At 35.9% G+C, this 22,377-nt stretch overlaps 2 protein-coding genes across 2 annotated transcripts in view; one reads left to right on the top strand and one right to left on the bottom strand.

Annotated features, from left to right (window-relative positions):
* The window catches only part of LOC111057433 (acetylcholine receptor subunit alpha-L1), a 152,124-nt gene extending 139,917 nt beyond the window's left edge, over nt 1–12,207 (top strand). The window contains exons 8-11 of the mRNA XM_039435812.1: nt 1,211–1,413; nt 4,893–5,095; nt 9,851–10,036; nt 11,850–12,207. Of these exons, the coding sequence (XP_039291746.1) occupies nt 1,211–1,413; nt 4,893–5,095; nt 9,851–10,036 (592 nt within the window). The 3' untranslated portion in view covers nt 11,850–12,207. The remainder of the gene's footprint in view (nt 1–1,210; nt 1,414–4,892; nt 5,096–9,850; nt 10,037–11,849) is intronic.
* A 5,848-nt stretch (nt 12,208–18,055) lies between these two features.
* LOC111044675 (craniofacial development protein 2-like) lies at nt 18,056–18,997 on the bottom strand. The gene has a single exon (XM_039435316.1). It carries the CDS (start codon nt 18,995–18,997, stop codon nt 18,056–18,058), a length of 942 nt encoding a protein of 313 aa, XP_039291250.1.
* Between the last annotated feature and the right edge of the window lie 3,380 nt (nt 18,998–22,377).

Raw genomic sequence — 22,377 nt, 5'->3', positions numbered from 1 at the left:
TTGAACGGTGTTGAAATCAGAAAAAACGATCCATGGGAGCGGAAAGAGGTGAAAATTCTCTACAACCTTGACTACTTTTTGGATTTTTTATCTGAAGTGTTCCACAAGATACGCATCTTTGAATATGCTTGACTGTGAGAATGATTGTCATATCACAAATTTTTCGCATGACACACCAGTCAGCAAATTTCAGTTTCTAATTCAGCGCACATAGAACCGTCGAGAAAAATTCTTTCGGGGCTGTTTCCTGATAAACGATCATTTGACTGGACTAAAATTATCTATTAAATTATACATATGATTTAATAATGAATTTTCATAATTGAGATGGTATGAGATGGGATATTCTATGGTAGCTCGTTTTATTTCTCTATAGCCAACAAACGATTTGGCAACGTTGTAAAGCTACAGAAGGAGTGAGCTATCTGCTTCAGAGACCCTAGATCCCTAGATGGAGGAAGCTCTCTACAGAGTTTCATTGAAGGAAGCTACCTACAGAGTTTCATTGAATGAAGCTTCCTACACACAGAGATTCTTCATGAATGAGAGATTTGCAACGTATCACCAACAATGGAAAGAGCATGTTGAACGAGTGTCAGCTGATAGGCTGTATTGTGCTTAAAGGACATAACTTTAAAAAGCGCCTTGTGCATCTTTTTGGATGCAACACGTTGCTTTTGAGAAGATACAAAAGAGCATCTGCTGCTTATGGAGCAGTGATAGCGAAGAGCAGAGCAGAGAAAGATAAAAGATACAGTGCTCCTTGTGTATCGTTTTGGATGCAACTCATTGCTTCTGAGAAGATACAAAAATATTCAAAATTTTTCGATGTTGTCGAACAGGTAGTATTGTAGTCTAGTGACTAGAGTACTGTAAAGCTCCTTGTGTATCTTTTCGGATGCAACACGTTGCTTTTGAGAAAATACAAAAGAGCATCTGTTGCTTATGGAAAGGTACATTTTCTGAAATGTTCCATGTTTTTGAACAGGTAGTATTGTAGTCTAGTGACTAGAGTACTGTAAAGCTCCTTGTGTATCTTTTCGGATGCAACATGTTGCATTTGTGAGATACAAAAGACCATCTGTTGCTTATGGAAAGATACATTTTCTAAAATTTTCTATGTTTTTGAACTGGTAGTACTGTAGTCTAGTGAACCTCCACCGATAAGCAAAGCTATAGGACCCTGACTGTTATAATTGTTGTTTTGCAGACGTCTGCCAAAACTGCTGCTGATGCGCGTTCCAGAACAGCTGTTGGCTGACCTTGGCGGAGATCGCAAAGGCAGATCAGCTGATTCCAAGCTGAGGTCACCGTTGGCAGCCATGTTACCTCCTTCCTCACCCCACTCCAACAACTCGTCACCAGACTCCCTGAGACACTTTCCACCCCCAAGGCCACCAGGAGGGTGTAATGGTCGGTTCAAGTATTTAGAACAGCAAGATCATTACAAAAATTGAAAAGATAATTTTTCCCAATCACATGTAACAATTGTAATGTCAAAATGATAATCACAATCAATCACAATCCAAATCACCAATAACTTTCAAATGTTGACTAAATTCGAGGAAAAATTATTGGAGTTTAATCATATATTTATTCAGAGTTTATCAGATAGCTTTCAACTCATTTGGAAACTTTTTATAACTTGAACGATGAAAGTGAATTCGTATGGCTTCTGTTGGTGGGGATTCCCTTGCGGGAAGGTCCCACCACCTGAATATATTATAATTTAAGCCGTCAATGGGCTTTACGACTGTCATACTCCAGCCGGGACTGACAGTTTAACGTGCCCATCCGATAACACGGGAGTGATCTGGTTAAAAAACTTTTAGTAATGAGAGGGTTTGAACCCGGGATCTCTATGGTGCTAAGCAAGCACTCTATCCACTAAACCACGGATCACTCCACTAAAACACTTGAACTTCACTAGCCAGTGTTTCATAAAGGACGCAAGATGCAGACTAAGATTGAATGACATTAATAATTGCACCATATATGGGTATAAATGAGATTTTTAGTTGAGATACCTCAACTTGTAATGATTACCTTCTCAGTAAGTCTTTTTAGGTGACTGCAACGAACGATAAGTTGAGAGGTTAAATTTGTTAACAGGGGAGTTAGCTTCTTATCTTGCACACTACCAGTTGTATGTGGCCTATTATTTATTGATGAGCCACATTTTTGAGCGTAGTCCAATGAGCGATAATGAGGAAAGTAGTCTAGTGAGCGATCCATTGATTTGAATAACAATAAGGATAGGCAGACGCTATGAATGGGAGGACTTCGGCATTAACCATCTCATCTTAGGACACGATATTCAGTCTATACAATCACTTTATACTTATTAATTTGCACTAGTGTTACTCATTCACTTGAAGAAATGCAGATAGTTGAAATAATTGTAAAATTTTGATATATATAGGCTATAATGGGGATGAATTTGAACTGTTCGGGAGCTAAAAGCTGTTCTCCCGAGTCCTCCCATTAGCGTCTGCCTATCCTTATCGTTATTCGAAACAGTTGATCGCTCGCTGGACTGCTATCCTCCAAAATCGCTCATTGGACATAACTCATTGTCGAACCATACATACTGTAATATGGGGAAACGTCATTCATAACTTATATTTCCCAGATTTGTAAAATTTACAAGCAATCACCTATAAATCTCTAGAATTAATAATATGGGTTCATTCGTGGCGAAAGCCATATCTGATACGAGGTTATAGAAAGTCAACTGAAACAGCGCTAATGAAGACTAGCTTTGTTCAACCAATACCTACTTCCACTTGACTTCAAAACACTTTTTTCAACATAGAAGTTTAGAGATCTGAAATTTTGACGTATGTAATTTCACTATCAATAATTAAACTTTCGGTAGTGTCCTTAATGAGACAGCCTTTACAATTCTTTACAGCGAGTGAACAACCAGTACGTAAGGAATTCAAAAACCACATTTTTTATATCACACAATAGTATCTGATCACATAACATGCAATTTGCAATGATAATTTTATACAGAGTGGGTGAAAAGTCCGAGAACGGCTTAGTATCTCATACACAAAGGTAATTTGATAGTGGGTGTGATTGGGGATCCAACTCAAACTGAAAATACTACTTTACTATCACTTCAAAAATCTGGTCCGCCATCTCGGATCCACCATACTGAATTCAACTTTATTTTATTTTAAATAGGAAGGTGGTCATGCGATACATGATTTCGATACGAAATTTCAAGAGAAAATGATAATTAAAAACTGCACATCAATATCTCAAACCGTTCAGAAGATATATTATTCACATTATTGATCAATACTATTCAAAGTAGAAAGGAGAGAAAAAGTATGAGAACGGCTTAGTATCTCATGAAAGATTGTGATTATTACTTTACGATTATACTATTACTTCGAAAATCTGGTCCGCTATATTGAATGCAACTTTATTTTTTTAAATGGGAAGGTTGTCATGCGATACATGATTTCGATACCAAATTTCAAAAGAAAATGAATGGTGAAAACCGCATATCGTTATCTCAAAATGTTCAGAAGATATTCACGTGATTGATCAATATCATGCATATCAGAAATGAAATACATAAGTGGTATTGATTAATAATGTGAATATCTTCTGAACGGTTTGAGATATCGATATGCGGTTTTCGCCATTAATTTCTTCTTGAAATTTTGTATCGAAATCATGTATCGCATGACCACCTTCCTATTTAAAAAAAATAAAGTTGAATCCAATATGGCGGACCATAAGTCATAGTAAAGTAGTATTTTCAGTTTGAGTAGGATCCCCAATCACACCCATCGTCAAATAACCTTTGTGCATGAGATATTAAGCCGTTCTCGGACTTTTCACCCACTCTGTATGCACTTCCAATGTTATCCAGTCATATCCTCGAAAAGGATGAAGGAGTGAGTCGATTTCATTGACTAACAACCAGCTTGATCGAAAAGTATGAGTTTTTGAGAAGATTTGAAAGAGCATCTGTTGCTTATGGAAAGATACATATTCAAGAATGTTCTATGTTTTTGAACGGGTAGTATTGTAGTCTAGTGGTCCACCGCCGATAGGCAAAGCTACATGACCCGTACTTATAATCTCACTATTTCACACATTTCCCGACGACTGACTTGAAAGTTTTTCTCTCAATACTTTTTCTCAGGCCCGGCCCCAGGGGTGGGCGGACCGGGCGGCCGCCAAGGGCAGCAGATTTTTGGGGGCGGCAAATTTCAAGGAACGTAACATTTTAAAATACACATAAATAATAAATTCATAACAAAAAATAAATTCATGTGAAATTATATAAGAAGCTTTTCCAAACTCAAGCTAATGAAGACATATCTAAGATCAAGAATGTCCCAGGAACGTCTGAGTGGTCTAGCGAACATAAAATAGCTCAGTCCCTAGATCTTGAAGAGTTGGGGAAGGAATTTTCCTATGCAAAGGTCAGACAAGTTCTACTCAATTAAACAGGTGTGTTAGAGAAACTCGTGCTGTAGCATAACCTACTATAGATAGAAATATATAACTAAAGTAAGCCATGGTTGTAGCAATAATTGTAGTTTCAATTACTTAGCAAGTTAAGTAGGCCTAATATTCTCCTGCAGTCTCTTGATTTAAAACTACCGTCTTAGTTATGCGTTCTTATTGTGTACCGTATCTGTTCCGAACATAAAAATAGTTTAATCAGATATATGTTGTGTTACTGTTCCCCAATATTTATATTTGTCAAATATTTGTTTAAATGTCAATTCTAACTTTAACAGCTGATAACCTTCGGGTAAATAATTTTCAAGTAAAAAATCAGACGGGATACCTGATTGGGGGGGGGGTCGGTTGCCGATTTTTTTCTTGAGCATTCTGGAGTGAATGATTGACTTTTGCAGGTCTGTACACTTCGAGCTCATCGGCCACCAATCGGTTCGGAGGCCTCATGGCTGGCTACAACGGCCTTCCCTCCATGGCAGGCCTTGACGAGAGCATGAGTGACGTCACCGCCAGGAAGAAGTATCCCTTCGAACTGGAGAAGGCCATTCATAATGTCAAATTCATCCAGCATCATATGCAACGCCAGGATGAGTTCGATGCGGTAATTATGCACCGATATTATTTGTAATATTTGTAAATAAATATATAACATCAATAAAAACACTCACATAGGAAATAATGGTATGAGTGTGTGTATGGGCAATGGTATAATAAAGTGTGAACACTCCCATAACAACTAATGGAATAAATTTGTGTATGGACAATGGTATAATAAGTGTTATAACGGTACATTTTGGCACACTTCAAATTTATTTGTTAAAGGAATTATTAGGTCTCATGGAAAGAGACCAGAAACTTTTATCATCAATTTTATTATCAGTAGGATAATAGAGATAAGATAATAACGACGCTAAAGGCTATGATTATTTGCAACAATACGAAAATGGAAGTCATTTTTTAATTATTTAATAAAAATAATAATTAAATATTGAGGTTAGGTTCTTTATGGTAATAGCGATTGTCGGCAACATTAACAACGGTCAAGCCGTACATCTGAAATTCAGTTAGATACTTTCCAGCAAAATAATTGCAAGCATACAGTACTCAATAAAGCGAGGACAAAGGGGTTTTGTAAACTCAAGCATGCTAAAAGGGACATAAAACGTTTGAAAAAATATTTATTGTGTATATACGAGCAAAGCAGTTTGCAGCAATTGATAGCAGAATCTTATATAAGCTCCTTGAAGAGCTGGTAAGAACTATGATATTTTTATTTCAGCAGGCGCAAATATAAGAAATATTCAAATCTCTTTTGCTCTACTGACTACTGCCAGCTGGGCACATGTAACCCCAAAAAGGACGTTACAGTGTAAACACTCCCATAACAACTAACGGTATAAAATGTTATGTATGGGCAATGGTATAATAGGTGTAAACACTCCCATAAGATACAATTGTATAAGTGTGTTTATGGGCAATGGTATAATTAAGAGTGAACACTCCCATAAAAACTAATGGAATAAATTTGTGTATGGACAATGGTATAATAAGTGTTATAACGGTACATTTTGGCACACTTCAAATTTATTTGTTAAAGGAATTATTAGGTCTCATGGAAAGAGACCAGAAACTTTTATCATCAATTTTATTATCAGTCGGATAATAGAGATAAGATAATAACGACGCTAAAGGCTATGATTATTTGCAACAATACGAAAATGGAAGTTATTTTTCAATTATTTAATAAAAATAATAATAATATAAATTGAGGTTAGGTTCTTTATGGTAATAGCACTTGTCGGCAACATTAACAATGGTCAAGCCGTACATCTGAAATTCAGTTAGATACTTTCCAGCAAAATAATTGCAAGCATACAGTACTCAATAAAGCGAGGACAAAGGGGTTTTGTAAACTCAAGCATGCTAAAAGGGACATAAAACGTTTGAAAAAATATTTATTGTGTATATACGAGCAAAGCAGTTTGCAGCAATTGATAGCAGAATCTTATATAAGCTCCTTGAAGAGCTGGTAAGAATCATATTATGGCATTTTTATTCCAGCAGGCGCAAATATAAGAAATATTCAAATCTCTTTTGCTCTACCTACTACTGCCAGCTGGGCCTATGTAATCCCAAAAGGACGTTACAGTGTAAACATTCCCATAAGATCTAATGGTATAAGTGTGTGTATGAGCAATGGTATAATTAAGTGTAAATACTCCCATGACAACTAATGATATAAAAGTTTATGTATTAGCAATGGTATAATAAGTGTAAACACTCCCAATCAATGCATTAATTGTATTTTTCTCCTGCCCAAATGCAGCAAGGTAAGTCTAATCTTCAAGTCTATCTATAAGTATAAGTCCAAATATATACATAGGTAAATATATATAGGTATAAGTCTAAATCTATAGATAAAAATGAATGGGAGAATGCATTTATTCAAATGCTAACTAATGAATAATAATTATTAAACGAGAATCCCAATTAAATGCTGAATTCACCCCGAAGACTCCAGCTACTGCAAATATTGACAACAGGGTTAACAGCTGGATGGAAATTCGATCAGAGCTACTATCCAAAAATTATTCCTATATTATGAAAATTATAATTATGAATTATTCATCAATTATCAGGTATTCATTAATTAGTATTTGAATAAATGTAATCTCCATTTGGAGACTGGCTGGCCGCAAGGGCTTTGTATAAAATTGAGCGCTATCCTGAGTTTGTCAGTTTGGTGTAAGGGCAAGCATACCTGAGTATCAATATTATGAAGTACCGGGTTAGATTCCTGGACCGGCAAATAATTTTTGGATAGTAACTCTCATGGAATTTCCATCTAGCTGTTAACCCTGTTGTCAATATTTGCAGTAGCATAAGTCTTCAGGGTGATTTACAGCATTTAATCTGGACTTTCGTTTAATAATACAGTCGAACCTCTGTAGAACAAAGTCGATTATCCCAAGAAAAAAATTCGCTGCAGAGAGGTATTCGTTATTGAGAGGTTGTTCTGTCAAAAAAACTACCACGATCTTATGGATCATGTAATATCGTACGTATCACAGCGTTAAATAAATGAATATGGTACATAAAACATATCATCGCGAACGTAGGTAGGGTACCTATTAGGCCAATATTAATATGGACATTTGAAAATTCATTATGTTAAAAATTGAAAAAACATGTTTTTTGTATCTATAGAATATAATAAGTAAGTAAACTCACCAATTCATTTCCAAAAAGTTTGATTCGTACTATTAGTAGAGTTTAATCAAAGTACATAGGCCTACTCAGTAGCAATATTTTTCAACTTCATTCCCCAAAGTTATCTCACTACTTTTCACCTATTAGATTGAACGCAAGATACGGTAATTTTGTCAATAGCTTCACTATAAATACTACCTATAATAACTCAAGTGAGTAATTTTCGGTTGAATTTTTCATTTGAATAAAACATCATGTTCAATAAACGATTCACATCTATTCAAACAGTCGAAAATGTCTGGTACACTATTTTTAAGTTTTAATCCTTGCCTGATAATTTTGAAAGCTTCTAGATCTTCTTGATCTGACGGATTCTTCTCCTCAGGTTCGTCACAGTCATCATCATCATAGTCAGTTCAAAGAATTGAAATGTGTGACTAAAGCAAGAATGGTAAAGTCCAGTCGTTCACCTGCCTGGTCTACAAATGACAAGCTCTTGGAATTCAATAAAATTAGTAGAATTGATGGTGATCGGTGATGTTGTGAAATCTCTCCATAATATTGACAATGTCTTTGTTTTTTATCTTGGAATTCAATTTCTAGTAACTTGCATTCAATTTCCGACATGTGTTTCAACCTCTATTGACTGTTTACCACCCTATCTTCTCCCTACCTGAATTGCCATTATTATTAGTATACTAGCTGAACCGCCGAACTTCGTTCCGCCAAATAGATAAAGAATCTCATGACAAATTCTAGCTGGATGCACACCTGAGGAGGCGCGATGCGGCATTTTGCATTCAGGTGCTTCTTGCTTACATTGGTTTGAATGGAAGACCTCACACAAACTGAATCGGGCATGGCGTGGAACGGTGTGATAAGGCAATCTCCATAAGATCAACACTTTGTATCACCAAGCCGTGCCTCCTCAGGTTCGCTTAGTCTTAGCTTAATCTGATGCACTATATTTTCATTAAAATTATCCAACAATCAGTATTTTATATCTCAATATGGACTTCCTATGTGCTTAGTTAGTTGTACAGCAGTTTGTATTCCTAGATATAGTTGAATGCAGCTTGCTGGGAAATTGAATGGTGCTGATTTTCCCGTGCTTTAATTCTAAATTTACAGAATTTCGAGTTTTACGACCCAAGTTTGGACGTCGTTCGCACCGCGGAATTATTATTAGAATTAACATTTTGTGGATCAGTAGAAATAGAAAAACAGATCTACCGACGGCTGTTAGATGACGCAATGATTATAACAGCTGATTCTAATTTCTGTGTGTGGCCAGCTCACAAATCTTCTCTCATAAGGATTACATGTAAACTTTGAAGGACCGTAGGAAAGAGTCGTGAAGTCGGATCATAAATTTTATAGGCCATAAACCTGCTCCTAATATAACAAACACAACTAAACAAAAATCATCGAATTCGGTGCACACATAACTAGTAGTTCTGTGAATAGTAGACCTCACGCAGAATTTCATCCACTAGTACCTGATTGAAACTATGGACCTTATGGAAATACAGCAATAGAATGGCTTCTCCACACATCTGTATAATCACTTGTTAGCTGATTTATGATGAATAATTCTATAGTCTGATTTTTTACTCTAATATTGGCGTATGAAGGAGGTTCCTTTTTCCTTTTATATTATCCTTGAAATGCGAAATTTCCAAAAACCTTGTATATACGTCGACGCGCAATTAAAAAAGGAACATACCTGTAAAATTTCATGAAAATCTATTACCGCGTTTCGCCGTAAATGCGCAACATTTAAACATTAAAACATTCAAACATTTTAACATTAAGAGAAATGCCAAACCGTTGACTTGAATCTTAGACCTCACTCGCTCGGTCAAAAAAGTTATTGAATGTCAAAATTTGAGGCTCTATTTTTATTTATATAGATTGACCGTTCTGCTGAAACTAAGCGATTCCTTGAAAATAACCGTCTGCTTCCTTTACACATTTTGTATGTTGAAGTCAAGAGAAAACTTGTAAAATGTAAAATTTTCGGCAGTCAAAACTGTAAAATGTCATGGGACCAGGTAGAAATTCGTTGAGTGGAGGTTCGTTATAGAGAGGTTCGACTACTTAACTATAAGTGCAAATGGTTAACTAGACGGTGTTTGTTGTGCAGGAGGACCAAGACTGGGGCTTTGTGGCCATGGTGCTCGACAGACTGTTTCTGTGGATCTTCACGATCGCCTCGATTATGGGCACGTTCGCCATCTTATGTGAGGCTCCCGCGCTCTATGACGACACAAAGCCCATTGACATGGAGCTGTCTTCGGTCGCCCAGCAGCAGTTCTTGCCTGATTTCTAGGTTCGCATTCATTTTCTAATAACAATTCAATCGACTAGTTAGGCCAGGCAACGAATGCTCAAAAAAGGTATAGAGGGAAAAGTTCGGAACACAATTTTAAAACCCCCGCTCTCGGGTTGCTGAGGGGTTTAAAATTGTGTTCCAAACTTTTCCCTCTAAGTTTTTCGATTTGTATATCATCAACCCTTAAAAAACTAATCGTTTTTCGATTTGTATATCATTTAGCTATCAAAATTGAAAAGTTTTCTGAGGAAAACATTTTTTCCGATCATTACTTTTTGAGATATAAGCGCCTGAAGTTTGAATTTTTGGGACAAATTTTTTTATCTCGAAAAGTAATGATCGGAAAAAAATGTTTTCCTGAGAAAACATTTTGATTTTGATAGCTTAATGATATACAAATCGAATAATATCACGAGTAGAGAGTTTATTTTTAGCCTTTGCACAGCCTTAAGGATAGTAATGGGGTAAACATATCGGAAGTCCTCACTCCTACCCCATGTGCCAAGGGGGTGGGGGTGGGTTTAAAGTATCATATATTTTTCGTGCGTATATCTCGAACAATACCGTATGCGTCTTATCATCGAAATTATTGTCGAATACAAAATTAAAGCGTACAAATAAGCCTACAAGTTTCAAATTGAAGAGAATTGAATGATCTACCCAACGTTCAGTTCTCATTTTTTCGATGCATTGTTGTTGAGTGATAAGCCCTGAAAGTGCAAAACGTTGGAAGAGAAACCGTCTTTTCAAAGTGAATATCTCGAAAACTAGAAGAGATATCACAAAACTCTACAGAACAAAACTTGTAGGAAATTTATGTAGCTGCATTTTTGCTCAGTTAGTCATGTCCCTGAAATGCATTGTTCCCAATATAAGTTACATGCGTGTAACATCTTTCGTGATAGTCATTCGTTCATAATCTTTCGTGATAATATAAGTTACACGCATGTAACTTATATTGGAAACAATGGAAAGAAAAAACGCAACTTTTAAACCACCCTTATCCCTTGAGCACAAATGGTAGGGAAGAGAACTTTTGATATGTTTACCTTCCAAGTATATTCCAAACAAAGCTGTGAAGTCAAATATTGTGCTCCGAACATTCCCTCAAAATTTCCCTGTCAATTGATCTATTGTTAAACTGAAAATTTTACACACAAGACTGTAACGGCTGCAACAATCGTGGGGAGATGCGTAAAATAATGAAATAATACATGAACTTGAGAAGAATGTGATACTCTATAAGCTCATGATTAGCACGGATTTTTTCAATCAATCTTTGGAAAGTTATAAGGTCAAAAATATGAAAAAATCGGAGCCGGAAGGGTTTTTCTTCAAAATGTGACACCTTCGAGAGCTCATACCTAGAAAACTATGAGATATATGGAAAAATGTTACAGATAAAACTTGTAGGCTTATTTGTACGCTTCCATTTTTTTTTTTTTTAAATTTCCAAAAGACGCATAATGTTCGAGATATACGCAAAAAAGCGAAATATGGTTCTTCCAAACCACCCCCACCCCCTTAACACAGGAGGTAGGAGTGAGGACTTTTGATATATTTACATCAGAACATAAGCCAGGTCACATACAGAATTTATAATGAATAAAATACAATATAGAAAAATGGCTGGCATATTTGAAGGAGATATCTGTTCAATTTAATTTGAACTTTTATATTCAGTTTATTCCATACCAATCAAATGCGTATACTTTACTGTAATAACGTATCTGAGGACACTTCTTTTCATGAATGTATTTTGGTGAAATTGAAATCGGAATTGAAATTCTGTTCGTTTCTTGATTTTCAGGTGAATGAAGGAATCGAGTCTGCTATTCTGTACATCCATGGAGTGATGCCTTTCCTAACACTACGCCTAATGCAGTTCCGGTTATCACTACTTTAATTTTCTTATAGACGTCACTTGTTGTGCTAAAGGTTGTTTATAATAATAAGAACATAATTATTATTGTAAGACAATGCGTTCTATCAGCAGTAAAACACTTGAGAATACCGTGGTTTACACAGGCAAAGCTAATATGCTGGCATGCGACAAACTGTTTCAGTAGAGTGAGTCTGCTGCTGGTCCCCCTGAAATCTATCTATGTGAATTATAATCAATCATTCTAAAATCGGAGAATTTCAAGACATCTGGAGTCCAAACAAAAGTAGAAGCCAGTGGTTATTGAAGCTCTTCCTGAGCAGGAAGAGAAGATCAATGTTTCCTATAGGAACATTTCCATTTTGCCAATGTATGAACAAAATAGATGAGAAGCAATTAATTGTATTCTTTTTCATTTGGGAGTATGACTTGAGGGTCATTTCTAAACCACACTTAAGAATGTTCTCGACCAGATACGCTCTAGCTGCCTCGCAACCAGCATGATTCTTTCTTCTTGGTTGCGAGCAACCAATATGTTCTTAAGGCTGAAAAAAAACTTTTACTGGTGATATTTTTCAAAGTTTTTCGATTTGTTTATCATTGATCTATCAAAATGAAAAATTTTTCTTGGAAAAACATTTTTTTCCGATCATTACTTTTTGAGATATGAGCGCCTGCAGTTTAAATTTTTGTGACAGAACATTTCAAATTCAGTTAGAGATAAACCCATGAGATCTAGACGATGGATTCTTCATGGTATTGTTGATCTAGTAAAACAAAAATTTTCTGAAAATATCAATTTTTGAAAAAGTTATCCAATTTACCAAACATAACTCAACTAAAAGTTATTATTGGTTATTTTTAGTGAATTGAATAACTATCTAAAAAATTGATATTTCAGAAATTTTTTGATTTACTAGATCAACAATACTATCGAGAATCTATCCTCTGAATCGCATGGATTTATCTCTTACCGAATTTGAAATGTTTTGTCCCAAAAGTTTAAACTTTAGGCGCTCATATCTCAAAAAGTAATGATCGGAAAAAAATGTTTTCCTGAGAAACCTTTTTCATTTTGATAGCTTAATGATATACAAATCGAGAAACTTTGAAAAGTATCACAAGTAGAAAGTTCATTTTTAGCCTTTGCACAGCCTTAACCGAGAACGTTCTGAAGAATATTATTTGTGGATACGGCCCATAGTTTCTGTCAGAAATGGATAACAGACGGTGTTTCTCCGTGTGCTGCTGAGAGATCGCCAAGTCGAAACAGCCCAACTCATGTTGCTCATTCTCAATCTTAGGTCGAGACAGGAAGGAAAGTAAACTATTAAAAAAATTGAAATATATTGTAAACATTTTTAAAAAGTGATCAATTCTTTGTTTCTAATCACAAGAGAAACACATTCAACATTAAAAGGCTGTTCCATACACTTTTTTATTCAAATTGGATAAGCTTCTCCAATATAATTGTTGAGATCATTATAAGAGTGTGAAAAAGTGGCAACTGAAATTTTTAAGTGGTCTAATAAGCGAGCTATGGGTTGTTGAAGTGCTAAACTCCGTTTTCTTTCCAGATCATAAACGGTTTCGACTATATTAACAGAACTTCTCTTAAAAATTCAAAAAATGTATCTTTCCAAACTAGAACATTCTATTTCCTATATCGTTCATAAATAAAAAGTAACATTTCCTGTAAATTCGATAACTTGTTTATTTTAGCATAAATCGCAAAAAAACGCATATTAGAACAAAGCCAATGATGTGCTGAATGTATTAAAAAACTCCAAAATTCGAAACCGTTTATGATCTGGATAGAAAACAAAGTTAGCACTTCAACAACCCATAACTCGCTTATTAGACCACTTACAAATTCCAGTTGCCACTTTTTCTCACTCTTATCTTAACAATTATATTGGAAACGATTATCCAATTAAAAAAAGGTGTACCCAACAGCATTTAAATAAACTCATGTAGCCAATATCATGAGCTGAGATACACTAAAACAAGGCCTATATCTCAAGTCAAATTAATCGCGAAAAATGAGATGTGTTGTTGAGAATAAAGAAATCAATCCAATTCATTTTTCGTTTTCCAACCTCTTATTTAGATCGCAGCCTAATTGCTTGTGAGAATAATTTTTTGTAACAGATGATGCAGGTGTTAATATATATGTTTTATTGATTGTAAGTTGATTGTGTGGTTGTAATGAGAGATTCAATTATATATATTATGTATGTTATATAGATGTGAAACCTTCTTCATGAATACGTAGCTAACATTTATATGATATCCAACATCAATTACCAATCTCATAAAATGAATGAAATGAGTGACTAGAATTGAATGAAAGACTATTCACACATCATATTTATAGAATATTCAAACTCTTTTTGAAATCTAATAAAGGGGTGCCCACCCACTCCAAATCCAATAACGCACCCCTTACCGAATATGTGGTACTAGCCACCCCAAAAATAATACACCCCAAAATTGTTTTAAGGCTGTGTAAAAGCTAAAAATAAACTTTCTACTCGTGATATTTTCCAAAGCTTTCCTATTTGTATATCATTAAGCTATCAAAATAGAAAACTTTTCTCAGAAACGCATTTTTCTCCGACCATTACTTTTTGAGATATGAACACCTAAAGTTTAAATTTTCGGGACAGAACATTTCGAATTCGGTAAGAGATGAATCCATGAGATTTAGAGGATAGATTCTTCATGGTATATTTAATCTAGTAAGACAAAAATTTTTTGGGAATATCCTGTTTTATGATAGTTATTTAGTTTACCAAAAATAACCACGAATAACTTTTCGTGGAGTTATTTTTGGTAAATTTAATAACTTTTTCAAAAATGGATATTTTCAGAAAATTTATGTTTTAATACATCAAAAATACCATGAAGAATCCTTCATCTAAGTCTCATGGATTCATCTCTTACCGAATTTGAAATGTTCTGTCCCAAAAATTCAAACTTCAGATGCTCATATCTCAAAAAGTAATGATCGGAAAAAAATTTTTCCCTAAGAAAACTTTTTCATTTTGATAGATCAATGATAAACAAAACAAATCGAAAAATATCACGAATAGAAAGTTTATTTTTAGCCTTTTCACACCCTTAAACGACAAAGCTCCGCCACCCAACCCCCCCCCCCCCCCAAGAATTCCATATAGATAGTCCTCGCTCCCCCCTCCCCTGAGGGCACCCCTGTCTAACCTATAGATATATGAGATATATTATCTAAGATGTGAAATTTTGCTATTGGAAATCTATGTATTGTTCGATTTATGTGAGAATGTTGTCTGTGCAATGTTATTCAGAGTTGTATGAATGTAATTGAAAATTCATCAAATATTTATCAATAAATTATCATGGAAAACAATCATTCGTAGTATTTCCACCTATTTATTCACGTATCATACAATTATTACAACACAATTACAATATTATAAAATGGATATTAGAACCCAGATACACTATTACGTCCGTGTGTAGGAGCAGTTCTTAAGATTAGCTGTGTTACAATCAAAAATATTAGGCTATATAAGTGTAAGATACATATACGGTATTTTGCCAGTCATTTGCTTGAATAGGCGCCTAGGCTTACAAGTTCTACTTGAAGACGAGATTTTTAAAGTCATAGTAAAGTAACTTTTTCAATTTGAGTAGGATCCCCAATCACACCCACCATGAAATTACATTTTCCTCCACCTCCTGTGTGAAGTGCTCACTTTAACTCCCTGGAACATAATACTAAAGTGTCACTTTTTTGCTCTCGGGAGGAAAAAACAGTAAAACTCCCTAGAGCGTAAAAGTGACTCCATTTAAATAACATGGGAAGCATCTCTATTTTAAAAACGTACATTTGAAATAGGTTAGAAGGTCTAAGCTCAGATGAGGAAGCATATAGAGTAGTCATTAAACCAACTAAATTCAATACCTCAACCAGACTTTGATCAATATATGAAATTTATGTTTGTATGCTAAAATTATCACAAACTTCATATCACTATACTAAAAAAATGTATAATTTTTTTTATTCCATGTTATTCCAAATACCAGTCAACGAATATTCCTCATTAACTAATCAAATTTGAAACGGGAACTTTATCATAGCTGTAGTTGTGGCGGCCATTGAAGTTACACCTTTTGCCGACAGATAGCGCTGTCGGCGGAGAACTGTGATTACAAGCCAGCTGTTCCTGATTGACTTACTCTTAACTTGACTTAATTCCTGTAACTCCGGTTGGAGCATAGGGCATCCACGAATAACCGCCATCCATCTCTATCCTCCGCCATTCTTTTCACCTCTCGCCATGTCTTCTTCACCTTCCCAAGCTCGCTGTCTATTGTTCGCCTCCATGAAATCTTTGGCCTTCCTCTTTTTCTCTTTCCCTGGGGATTCCACTGCAAGGCATCCTTTTCAATTGCTCCCTCTCTTTTCCTCAAAGTATGGCCTATCCACCTCCATTTCCTCTTTCTGATCTCAATGTCTATGGGTGTCTGTCCTGTATTGTGCCAGAGCTCCTCATCTGAAATTATATTTGGCCACCAAACACGTTCAATCTTTCGCAAGCACCGGTTGATGAAGACCTGGAGTCTTTTACTGATTTCAGCTGTAACCTTCCACGTCTCGCACCCGTAAAGGAGGACAGACTTTACATTTGAATTGAAAATTCGTATCTTGGTCTGTTTTGAAATGTTATTGTTCCTCCATACTGTATACAGCTGTGAAAAGACTCCATTTGCTTTTCTAATGCGAGTTTTGACATCATCCTCGGCACCCCCTTCCAGATTTACAATGCTGCCCAAATAAGCAAATGAGTCCACCCTCTCTATTCTCTTCCCATCTATTTCAAAGCTCTCCCCACCATGGACATTGAGCACCATCTCTTTTGTTTTTGCCTCATTTATCTTCAGGCCTACTTTCCTAGCAATCTCATTTAACGCCCTCAGTTTCTCCCTCATGTCACTGTGTCTCTGTGCTAGAAGACAAAGGTCATCTGCAAAATCCAGGTCTTCGAGTCTGTTCTGCATCCCCCACTGAATGCCTCTTCTCCTCCCACTCAGTGACATTTTCATGACCATGTCCAACACAGTGACAAAGAGGATAGGTGACAGAATGCATCCCTGCTTTACACCAGATGTTATGCTGATTGAGTTTGACAATACTCCATCATGAATTATCTGACATTTGTACCCCTCATACAAGCCCTTAATCAGGTTCAAGATCTTTGGTGGAATGCCGTATATTTCTAAAATTTTCCACATGCATTCTCTGTCAATTGAATCGAAGGCTTTTTCAAAGTCTATGAAGGTCAAGTACAGGGGGCTCTGCCATTCCAAACTTTGTTCAATGATGATTCGTAAGGTGTTGATGAGATCAATGCAGCTTCGGTTTTCTCTAAATCCAGCCTGTTCTTTCCTCAATTGCAGATCTATTGAAGGTTTTATTTTATCAAGGATTATTCTGGCCAGTACCTTGCTTGCAATAGACAGAAGGGTAATGCCTCTCCAATTGTCGCATTTTGTGATGTCTCCCTTTTTTGGAATTTTCACAATGAGGCCTTTTTTCCATTGTTCTGGTATTTCTTCCTTCACCCAGATAATCTTCAGAAGGGGTTCCAAAATCTCTGCTGTTAGCTCTGAGTCTAGTTTGAACACTTCTGGTGGGAGATTGTCAATACCAGCCGCTTTTCCAGCTTTCAATACTTTGATTGCCTCAATGATCTGATTTCTTGTTGGAGGGTCTACATTAATATCAAGAGCTGCATTTCTATTTTGAACAAAACCCTGTTCTTCACCTGCATTTCCTCTTCTGTTCAACACTTCTTCAAAGTGTTCCTCCCATCTTTTCATTTGCTCCTCTTGTGATGCAAGTAACATGCCTTCTTTGTCTCTGATGGGTCTCTTCTTGCGAAAGCCTCTCTTTCCTAGTAGTCTGGTGGTACTATACAGCTCCTTCAGATCTCCCCTTCTGGCCGCCTCCTCTGCTCTCTGTGCTTGCTCATTTATCCACTCTCTTTGATCCCTTCTGGCTTTCCTCTTAACATTCCTCATTGATATAGCATAGTCTTTCTGAGCCTGAGTCTTTTGATGCCTGGTTTTGCTTTGATTCATCTTTTCTTTCAACTCTTTCCGTCTTGCAATTTCCTTCCAAGTATCCTCTGACATCCACTCCTTTTTTTGGGGGTCCTTATACCAAGAACTTCTTCACTTGTCTTAGTGAAGATTTCTTGTATCTCTCCCCATGCTATATCTACATTGGGTGTCATCTGTAGGGCCTCAAAGCGGTTTTGAAGTTGTAGTCGAAAATCACCTCTGATACTGTTCTCTTGAAGCTTCCCAAGGTCAAACTTTCTCCCTCTTTTAGCAAATTTCTGAGCACATGTCATGATTTTCATGCGAAATTCTGCCATAATCAGATGGTGGTCACTTCCTACATCTGCCCCTCGCTTGTTTCGGACGTTTGTAAGGCATCCTCTGAATTTTCTGCTAATTGCTATGTGATCTATTTGGTTCTCTGTTGCATTATCAGGGGAGACCCATGAAACCTTATGGCATCTCTTATGAGGGAAAATTGTACCTCCAATGACCAGTTCATATTCATCACAGAAGTTAATGAATCTTTCACCATTATCATTAACTTGACCTTCACCATGGGTTCCCATGACGTGCTCCACACCTTCATTGATTGGACCAACCTTAGCATTGAAGTCACCCATTATAATAATAAGATCTCTTTTAGGCGATTTCTTAACAGTCTCAGCTAGCAGAGCATAAAATTCATCTTTTTTCTCGATCTCTGATACCTCTGTTGGGGCATAGCATTGGATAACAGAGATGTTGCGGATTTTGCTATTGAATCGTGCAGTTATAATTCTTTCAGAGACAGGCTTCCAATCCATGAGACTCTGCCTTGCTTTTGTAGTGAGAAGAATTCCTACCCCATCTCTATGGACCGCGCCATCTTCCTCTGGCCAGCCAGAATACAAAAGGGTCAGACCATCACTTGTTTTCAGCTCTCCGAAATCAAACCATCTCACCTCACTAAGTCCTAATACTTCCATCTTATAGTTTTTCATTTCCTGTGCGACTTGTTTCAATTTACCCACTTCTGCCAAAGTTCTAACATTCCAAAATCCAATTTTCGTTTTATGTTTCAGTCCAAATATTTTATTCCGTAAATCCGTCCGTTTGTTATTCGTTTCAGTTTCTTTAATAATTGTTGTTTAAGAAGTGCGGGTTATTAGCCCACAGCTTCCGATCTCAATGATAGGGCCGCTACCTGTAGCCTTCGAGCAGGCTGATTTTCTTTCGTGGTTGTCTCCCTTAGCCTTTGGATTTTCCTTTGAATTCCGTCTGCAAGGCAGCAGTTTTGGAGTACTTCTTTGTCTGACTCCTACCCTTCGACCTGTCCGGCTTGGGTGGCCCTGCTGGTAGTTACACTACCGCCGGCATAGCTCTTAGGGTCATTGGAGTACACAAGCCCCTCCACCAACGACAAGGTGTTGTACTCCCCAGGAGGGGTGTTCCTGATTACTTTTTAGATTATGTTGTAACACATTGTTTGGTCACGTACAATTTTAAAGATTATTTTATTAGCATTTTTTTTATAAAAATGTAGGTGGAGGAAAAATGTTGTGTATATCATGAGTGAAAAATGTTTTTTTCTCCCTCAGGAAAATTTTTGCCCTCGGCTTCGCCTCGGGCTTCAAACTTTTCCCTCAGAGAGGAAAAACAGTACTTTTCACTCTAGGTATACAAATAACTATTGTGTATGGCTCATTGGGCCATATGAATATGGAATATGCTTTGGGCCAAAGCATATGCTCATGAGCATGAGCATGGAGCGTAAGGTTTTGCTCATGAGCATTAGGTAGAAGCAAAAGCATTTGCTCATTTTTATAAGAATAAGCTTCACCTTATACTCTTACATTATGCTTCTGAACTCTGGGGCAAATGCTGTTAAAGAGTTTCCATCAGCTGATTTGCTTTCAGGGCCTTTACTTTGTTTTTATAGCTCACGAAGGCGCTGAATATGCAAGTACGAGGCACCGCTCGTCTGCTCTGTTTTCCATTTATGAATTGAGTTTTAGTTTAGTTGAGACAAGGTCTATGGATACAGGTCATGACACTCCTGTTCCTTATGGATCGGCCATTTCATGGGGTTTTTATGGCGGTACATTTGAAAATCCAATCTAATTCAATTTGCTCGTAACAAAGTTGTGCACTTTAAAAACAATATTCTGGTTCAGATAGAATGTGAATTCAGGATTTCAATTTTTTATGATGAAATTTAAATAATAAATGCTTCAATTATTCATTTAGTGATTATTAAAAATTTTTCTTTTTTTTGTAGCTTAAGGATTATGATTCAAAAGGCATTGGGACAAGACAGAAATTATGCGAGGCCAACTTCAAAAAGAGTTCAAAGTTCCCGATCAATTGAATCTAAAAATCAGCAATTCAGTTCCTTGTTGGAATCTAAATATTATCATTCTGTCGAAACAATTTATTTCACAAGTCAAATCCAAGCAATATCCCTTGAACAATTATAACAAAATAACACATCATGTTGTGCAATCTATAATGATAGAAGCTGATAAATTTGAAAATTGGTGAACTAGAACCCCAGAAAATGGCGATTTTGCAATGCATCACAGGATTGTGTCATGACCTGTATTTATTTGTAGACCTTGAGTTGAGATGAGAATTTTGAAATGATAGCGTAAAAAATTTCATCTCTATAATAATCTTCAGCATATTCTTATAATATCAATAGCCTTCTTATAATTGTCCACACTCTTATCTTCTTAAATGCCTATTTCCTATTTTGTGATGGCTATCTTTATATATGGTAGCTATCTTTTGTAGGAATAATGGTGATATATTATATCATGGTTGAATCTGAAAAGAGTTTTATAGTTCTGAACTATTGGTTGTGATCGTATCTGGTATAGTTCCCCCTTCCTCATACGAATTAGTTGAGTCATTTTACTATGAGCAAAAGGTGATAAGCTGCTCTAAACTAGACTCACCTTTTTTGAAGCATTTGCTTCAAAAGTTAAGCAAATGTAGTTTATTCATACAATTTTAGTATAAGCTTTTACTTTTGAGCAAATGCTCAAACTATTTTTTTGATGAGCATGTGCAAAAGGTTTTGCTCCCGTTTATTAATAGAAAAGGAAGCAAATGCTCCATATTCAAGAAGTATAAGCAAATGCTCAACTTTATTCATCCTTTTAACGTTAACCCATCCTGCATATTTTCATAATTTTAAAAATCAGCTGTCAACCATTCGCCGTGCCATTCTCTTATACAGAATTATAGGCATCTTCTTATTCTATTGAATTTATGTTTTGAGCAATTCATTTTCATGGATAATAAATTGATAGGAGCTTGTTGTATCGTAAATAATGAAATATTCTCATTACTGATCAACATCCATTTTATTGCAATAAACTGTGACAGGAACTGAACTCGTAAAATTGAATAACATGATGTTGTGGTTGCTCATGACAACCATATGATCATATGACTAATATCATAGAGGAACAATAGCGTAACTCAAGCTATTGTTTGTTTATGCTAATATCCAATAGAACTGGTGAATAATTTTCTATTCAACTTTTTAAAAATAATTGAATGGATAAATTCCAATGTTAAAATATTGTTGAACATGAACTCAGTATTGTGACAATCCATACAAGTTCATTATTCCATTTGAAACTATAAACATCTTATATCAAATCAATAGAGAATATTCAACTAATATTTAATTTGATTGACTGATAGTCATAAATTTACTGGAATGAATTCGATAAATTCCATATTCATTTAATGAATAATCCAGTACATTAATTGAACTCACAAAGAGGGTACCTACATCAAAAATAAAACATTTAGGGCCTTTTGCACTGACAGTCAAAGCTTAAACTGAATTTAATCAGCTGGTGGCTTAGACTCAAAATGTAACACATTACTGTATTACAAACGAGACTTGATACCTACTTGATACGTTTTTAATAATCCAGTTAAAAATGGAGTTTAGTTTAAACTGTAACTGTGCAAACGGCCCTTGGTGTCGGTTGCACAAGAGCCGGTTAAATTTTAATCGTGATTAAAGTCATGAGAACCAATCAGAGAGGCCTCTTCTTCTAAAAAAAAAAAACCTTCTCTGATTGGTTCTCATGAAATTAATCACGATTAGAATTTAACCGACTGCATGTTGTGCAACCGGGCCTTTTTTCTCTGTTTATCGAAATTATCCTGATCGAAACTGAATAATCGAATAGTCTGTAATAAGCCTCAATTTGAGTGTTGTTTGGGATCTAATCTCGAGGTATGGGACCGGGTAGAGGCAATACCTACTATTACTATATTATATGTGATACTATAAGTAAATACTATAAAATGCTGGTATCTCTCATTTATCTTAATTTACAAT

The sequence above is a fragment of the Nilaparvata lugens genome, chromosome 9 (assembly GCF_014356525.2).
Source record: "Nilaparvata lugens isolate BPH chromosome 9, ASM1435652v1, whole genome shotgun sequence".
Taxonomy (NCBI): Eukaryota; Metazoa; Arthropoda; class Insecta; order Hemiptera; family Delphacidae; genus Nilaparvata; species Nilaparvata lugens.
This window is presented reverse-complemented; position numbering and strand designations above follow the sequence as displayed.

Excerpts from the sequence above, each read along its gene's own strand:
- LOC111044675 (XM_039435316.1), bottom strand. The coding sequence starts at position 18,997 with ATGGAAGTATTAGGACTTAGTGAGGTGAGATGGTTTGATTTCGGAGAG.